This window comes from Babylonia areolata, chromosome 22, assembly GCF_041734735.1.
Source record: "Babylonia areolata isolate BAREFJ2019XMU chromosome 22, ASM4173473v1, whole genome shotgun sequence".
Classification (NCBI taxonomy): domain Eukaryota; kingdom Metazoa; phylum Mollusca; class Gastropoda; order Neogastropoda; family Buccinidae; genus Babylonia; species Babylonia areolata.
The window spans coordinates 3173665-3181164 of NC_134897.1; the positions used below are offsets into that span (position 1 = coordinate 3173665).

The 7500-nt window shown below is 44.0% G+C and overlaps 1 protein-coding gene across 1 annotated transcript in view; it reads left to right on the forward strand.

The window, feature by feature from the left end:
- Window positions 1-7500, forward strand: part of LOC143297490 (zwei Ig domain protein zig-8-like) — a 34409-nt gene that overhangs the window by 3165 nt on the left and 23744 nt on the right. The window contains exon 3 of the mRNA XM_076609888.1: window positions 7022-7235. Coding sequence (XP_076466003.1) covers window positions 7022-7235 — 214 coding nt within the window. The remainder of the gene's footprint in view (window positions 1-7021; window positions 7236-7500) is intronic.

Sequence of the window (7500 nt, forward strand, 5' to 3'; positions counted from 1 at the left end):
AATCTGATGAGCTGTTGTTGTGTGTGACGCCACCATGACACGTCACAGCGTAAAGGGAGAAGAAAAAGAACAAAGAGAAGTGATGGCAGGCTTCAGATGAAGCTGTCATTCTGGGCAATGGAAAAATAGGCTTTTTAAGGATATTTTGCGTCTGTTAACGCGCAGGTCATATCCGATTTCGTTCTTGATTGACGTGTTATTCTTTTCCTTTTGCTCATGTGGCATATTTATGTGATCATGGGGGTTTAAATTCTGAAATCAAAGTATTGAAGTGATAGTAAAGTATGTAAAATTGTGGAAAAAAATAAAAATCGGGATATTTCCCTAACCTTTTTTCCCAAAGACCCTTTTTATTTCTTTGTTTTGTGGGACGTTGAAGATAAAGGAAAAGAAAGAAAGAAATGAAAATGGAAAGGAAAGAAGAAAGAAAAGGAAGCAAAAAAGAAATAACAAAGAAAGAAAATAATCAAGAAAAAAAAAGAAAAGACAAATACAGAAGAAGCAAAAGAAAGAAAGAAAGAATAAACCCGATAAGTTGTAGACCACGTAGCATTGCCATCAAAGAACTTCTAATATTTAAGGTTATAATTTCAAGACACAATGTCAACACGAAGTGAGTCATAGAATTTCACGTCCTCATTCCAGCCAGTAACGGCCTCTTTGAACGGCTGTTGTCAAACTAAATTAGCAATGGAAATGGGACCTCTTTCTCTCTCTCTCTCTCTCTCTCTCTCTCTCTCTCCGCTTATATATATTTATACTTGTTTGCACAATGTTCATGTGAACCCCTTCACGTGGGGCTGGGGCCTATATGTGAATAAACCATTCCGTTCCGTTCTCTCTCTCTCTCTCTCTCTCTCGCTCTCTCTGGCTGTGTTTTTTATCCATTACTTTCAATGTGGAATACATATTGTAATCTAAACTCTCTTTTTTTTCTGTGGATATTAACGTCACATGCAAGTGCAAGGGCATGCTTGACTACTTGCGAGTGCACGTGGGTGTATCTGTCTGTGCACACGTGAGTGTGTGCGTGAGTGCGTGTGTGTGTGTGTTTAAGTGCATAGGAGTGCCTGTGCACGTGCGTGTGTGTGTTTGTATGAACGAACCCGTAAGGGGTAGGTGGATTATTTCTCATTTTCATCATATCAAAACCAAAACTCAGGGGATGGAGAAGGGGGTGTAGTATGAAGACAGAAAAGAAGACAATGCAGATTCACAATAATATTGCACGTAAATGTCGGTGTTTACCTCACGGACAGTTATCGTATCTACAGCGCCTCTGCTTCCGTCTTTCAATCAGTTCTTGATTGATTTCTATTTCTTGATCATTTACATAGCCTGGAAAAATTGAAATTCATTTCGGTTACCTGTGCTTTACTTGTCTGGGTGATACATGGTCTGCAGGTTATCACAAACAACCCTGGTTTCATGTGTGTGTGTGTGTGTGTGTGTGTGAGTGTGTGTGTATGTATGTATGTATGTATGTATATGTGTGTGTGTGTGTGTGTGTGTTGTAAATGATGTGGCAGTATTATCAGAGAATTTGGTTTGTTTGTGGCTTTTTTTTAAATTCCTTTACTTTAGATCGTATGTGTTATTATGTGTTGTTCCTGTAATGTTCTTCGCAGTAACGTTATTTCTTTGTATCATGTTTCTGTAGCTGCTCTTTGTTGATGGGAGTGAATTTTGACAATGCGGACAAAATGATTTTGCGGGGTTTTTTGTTTGTCTACAGCAAAATCGTCAATTTTGATGAATCACTATAAAAATTACAGTCTCCACACTAACTGCGGCCAAGGCACTGCATGAATTAAATCGTTTTCTTCGTTAACTCAGAGCTGAGAGACGCAGGATGGTTGAATTGTCAGGTTATTTGCCTGTACAATAGAGTGGGCATCAGAAAATATGACAAGAGAGGCAAGGCCTTCAAGACTCACTTGTGATACACTTTTTTTTTTAATCTAATCGTTAAAATGTGTTCTGTATTTGTTATTATAAAGCTTCGGGTTAAAAGAAAAAGAAAAAAAAAGTCCTAACAGCAGATTCGAACCCCACGTGTTCGGGTGAGAAGAAACTCTTTCCCATTACACTGTCGTGGCTACTGAACTGACATTCAAAAATATAATATCTAAACATGCTTTTTTAAAGGGCGATAAATCGATTGCGGTATTCGCAGTGAGAACGCTGTTTAAATCATATTATTCTAGTGTATCTTGGGCATTCAAAAAATCTTTAAGAGCAATTAAAAATTCTTTTTAAGTCCGCGGTAAAAGAGACGTGGCTATCGCCGCGATCACATTGCAACATTTAGCCGTTTACACAAGTGAGTCAAAAATACTACAATAATAAACGTCTGTCGACATCAGTGGAATCGCATTCACACATTCTGTCTTTTTTTTTAAGATTTGAATACAAAAAGAGAACCAGAGTTGAGAGAGACACAGAGACAAAGAGGCAGAGACAGAGAGAGAGAGATAACCTGTGACGTGGTGTGAGTGTGAGAGTATGTGGGTGGGTGTCTGTGTGTCTGTGAACGCATGCGTGTGTGTGCTGTGAACGTGCGTGCGCAGACGAGTTTAATCCGAAAAAAAAATCAAAACAAAACAAAACAGAGGGAAACCTCAAGCAAACACCAGTTCAACACGTCAGGTACACGCCACGTCAAATTCCCCTCCAGACCATTAATGCACCGCGGAACTTTTTTCTTTTTCTTATTTCTTTTTTCTTTTTTCGCTGACGTGGAATATTAAATTCCGATCAGATGAACGATGAAGGATGTCAACCCATTAACCCCTGTCCTCCATCCTAGCCACAACCCAAAAGTGGAAGAAAAAAATACATAAAGGTAAAATAAAATAAAAATAAAAAGTCGCGTCCCCTGAATCTGCACAGTGGGAGGCAGGCCTGGCACGGCAGAAAACGACCCAAGCCCAGTTACCGAATTTATTGGACAATCTGCAGAGAACCGGAGAATCAATATGCCGGACTTGAAGAAATAATGGGGGAAAAAATGAAACAATAAAAGTGATAGTGAATCATAATGTATATCATAAGCGAGAAAGAGTAAAACTGAAAAAAAAAATTATTATTATTATCGTAATAATCGTAAAACACGCGAGGCGGAAATAAGGAAGACAGATAGACAGAGAGATAGATACAGACTCATTTGACAGAAACATACAAACTGGGAGAGACAGGAGGACAGACAGACAGACAGACAGACACAGAGAGACAGACACGGAGAGGAACAACAGGCATACCGACAGACAACCAGCCAAACAAACAGACAGAGAGACGGGCAGCAAGCATGCAGAGGCAGAGAGAATCGGTCTCCAGCTACTGGCATCAGAAACACCGCTTCCGAAACAAACCGCGTGCAAACGAGACCACCCCGATGGTGCCAGCCTGGTAACGCTTGGCAAGTCATCCTGTCCAACCTCCCCGCCCCCTTCATCCGAGAGTTGTGGGTGAGACAATAAGACAGAAAAACCGTGGCTAAAAAGACAGAGGGTTTGGGGGAAAGAGATAAGATATGAATGCGTCTGTCTTTAGCGGTGGGGGGGGGAAAGAGATGAGATATGAACGCGTCTGTCTTTAGCGGTGTGGGGGAAAGAGATGAGATATGAATGCGTCTGTCTTTAGCGGTGCGGGGGAAAGAGATAAGATATGAATGCGTCTGTCTTTAGCGGTATAGGGAAAGAGATAAGATATGAATGCGTCTGTCTTTAGCGGTATAGGGAAAGAGATAAGATATGAATGCGTCTGTCTTTAGCGGTATAGGGAAAGAGATGAGATATGAATGCGTCTGTCTTTAGCGGTGTAGGGGAAAGAGATAAGATATGAATGTGTCTGTCTTTAGCGGTGTGGGGGAAAGAGATAAGATATGAATGCGTCTGTCTTTAGCGGTGGGGGGGGGAAAGAGATAAGATATGAATGCGTCTGTCTTTAGCGGTGGGGGGGAAAGAGATGAGATATGAATGCGTCTGTCTTGAGCGGTGGGAGGGAAAGAGATGAGATATGAATGTGTCTGTCTTTAGCGGTGGGGGGGGGGGAAAGAGATAAGATATGAATGCGTCTGTCTTTAGCGGTGGGGGGGGGGGAAGAGATGAGATATGAATGTGTCTGTCTTTAGCGGTGGGGGGGGGAAAGAGATAAGATATGAATGCGTCTGTCTTTAACGGTGTGGGGGAAAGAGATGAGATATGAATGCGTCTGTCTTTAGCGGTGGGGGGGAAAGAGATGAGATATGAATGCGTCTGTCTTGAGCGGTGGGAGGGAAAGAGATGAGATATGAATGCGTCTGTCTTTAGCGGTGGGGGGGAAAGAGATGAGATATGAATGCGTCTGTCTTGAGCGGTGGGAGGGAAAGAGATGAGATATGAATGTGTCTGTCTTTAGCGGTGGGAGGGAAAGAGATGAGATATGAATGTTTCTGTCTTTAGCTGTGTGGGGGAAAGAGATGAGATATGAATGTGTCTGTCTTTAGCGGTGGGAGGGAAAGAGATGAGATATGAATGTGTCTGTCTTTAGCGGTGGGAGGGAAAGAGATGAGATATGAATGCGTCTGTCTTTAGCGGTGGGGGGGAAAGAGATGAGATATGAATGCGTCTGTCTTGAGCGGTGGGAGGGAAAGAGATGAGATATGAATGCGTCTGTCTTGAGCGGTGGGAGGGAAAGAGATAAGATATGAATGTTTCTGTCTTTAGCGGTGTGGGGGAAAGAGATGAGATATGAATGCGTCTGTCTTTAGCGGTATAGGGAAAGAGATGAGATATGAACGCGTCTGTCTTTAGCGGTGTGGGGGGGGAAAGAGATGAGATATGAATGTGTCTGTCTTTTGCGGTGTGGGGGAAAGAGATAAGATATGAATGTGTCTGTCTTTAGCGGTGTGGGGGGGGAAAGAGATGAGATATGAATGTGTCTGTCTTTAGCGGTGTGGGGAAAGAGATGAGATATGAACGCGTCTGTCTTTAGCGGTGTGGGGGAAAAAGATAAGATATGAATGTGTCTGTCTTTAGCGGTGGGGGGGAAAGAGATGAGATATGAATGTGTCTGTCTTTAGCGACGGGAGGGAAAGAGATAAGATATGAATGCGTCTGTCTTTAGCGGTGTCGGGGGGAAAGAGATAAGATATGAATGCGTCTGTCTTTAGCGGTGAAGTGGAAAGAGATGAGATATGAATGTGTCTGTCTTTAGCGGTGTGGGGGAAAGAGATGAGATATGAACGCGTCTGTCTTTAGCGGTATAGGGAAAGAGATAAGATATGAATGTGTCTGTCTTTAGCGGTGTTGGGGAAAGAGATAAGATATGAATGTGTCTGTCTTTAGCGGTGCGGGGGAAAGAGATAAGATATGAATGCGTCTGTCTTTAGCGGTGCGGGGGAAAGAGATGAGATATGAATGCGTCTGTCTTTAGCGGTGCGGGGGAAAGAGATAAGATATGAATGCGTCTGTCTTTAGCGGTGCGGGGGAAAGAGATAAGATATGAATGTGTCTGTCTTTAGCGGTGTGGGGGAAAGAGATAAGATATGAATGCGTCTGTCTTTAGCGGTGCGGGGGAAAGAGATGAGATATGAACGCGTCTGTCTTTAGCGGTATAGGGAAAGAGATAAGATATGAATGCGTCTGTCTTTAGCGGTATAGGGAAAGAGATAAGATATGAATGCGTCTGTCTTTAGCGGTGCGGGGGAAAGAGATAAGATATGAATGTGTCTGTCTTTAGCGGTGCGGGGGAAAGAGATAAGATATGAATGCGTCTGTCTTTAGCGGTGCGGGGGAAAGAGATAAGATATGAATGCGTCTGTCTTTAGCGGTGTGTGGGGGGAAAGAGATGAGATATGAACGCGTCTGTCTTTAGCGGTATAGGGAAAGAGATAAGATATGAATGCGTCTGTCTTTAGCGGTGTGTGGGGGAAAGAGATGAGATATGAATGTGTCTGTCTTTAGCGGTATAGGGAAAGAGATGAGATATGAATGTGTCTGTCTTTAGCGGTGGGAGGGAAAGAGATGAGATATGAATGTGTCTGTCTTTAGCGGTGCGGGGGGGAAAGAGATGAGATATGAATGTGTCTGTCTTTAGCGGTATAGGGAAAGAGATGAGATATGAACGCGTCTGTCTTTAGCGGTGGGGGGGAAAGAGATGAGATATGAACGTGTCTGTCTTTAGCGGTGGGGGGGAAAGAGATGAGATATGAATGTGTCTGTCTTTAGCGGTGTGGGGGAAAGAGCGGGATGGGGTGGCGAGGGGCATTAAGGTGTGCGTGGTGTGTGTGTGTGTGTGTGTGTGTGTGTGTGTGTGTGTGTGTGTGTTGTAAATGATGTGGCAGTATTTTCAGAGAACTTGGTTTTGTTTTGGCTTTTTTTTTTTTTTTTTAATTTTCGATATTCCTTTACCAAAGGCAACATGTATCGTTGCCAGAATGCTCCACGAACACACCTACAGACACTAATGACGTCCAGTGCTGAGTTATGGTGTGTTTGGAAATGAAAAACAGCAAATATTCTACAGAACACTAGAATCAGACAAAAGTGAATGAGTCGAATGATGTCGCTATTGCTCCAGGAGAAAACACGAGTCATACATGGTTACATGTCTGTCTGTGAGCATGTGTGCGTGCCTGAAATTTGATTGAATGACAGCGTTCGGTGGGTTATGGTAACCAGAACATACCCAGCATGCACACACCCGAAAACGGAGTATGGCTGCCTACATGGCGAAGTAAAAAAAAAAAAAAAAAAAACGTAACGATCAAACACGTAAAATGTTACATGTCTGTCCCAGTGTGTATGTGTGTGTGCCTTAAAATCTGATTGAATGATACAGGAAACGAAATGATGAGCGCCCAATGGCATCCGTCAGTCGCCTCTACCCAGGTAGGCAGCCTGTTGTGTAAATGACCCCGTGTTTGTAAAGCGCTTAGAGCTTGGTCTCCGACCGAGGATAGGCGCTGTATGAGTATCAATATCATCATCATCATCTTTTTCTTCTTCTTCTTTTTCTTTCTTTCTTTTTTCCCCCTCAGATCGTGTGGCGGAAGCTGCCCAACCCCAACCCCCTGACCATCGGCCTGGACACCTGGGTGGAGGACCGACGCCTGCACGTGGAGCACGTGCACAAGCACAACCAGTGGAACCTCATCATCGAGCACGTGACCTCGGAGGACGAGGGTGACTACGAGTGCCAGGTCAGCAGGAAGGAACGCAGTCTGCGACAGGTGGTCACGCTGGAGGTCATCGGTGAGTGCGGCTGGCACCGCCCCTTCCTTCTGCACAGTCTGTGTGTGTGGTGCTGGTGGTGATGGTGGTGGTGGTGGTGGTGGTGGTGATGGTGGTGGTAGTGGTGGTGGTGGTAGTGGTAGTGGTGGTGATGGTGGTGGTGGTGGTGGTGGTAGTGGTGGTGGTGGTAGTGGTAGTGGTGGTGATGGTGGTGGTGGTGATGGTGGTGGTGGTGGTGGTGATAGTGGTGGTAGTGGTGGTGGTGGTGGTGGTGGTGATGGTGGTA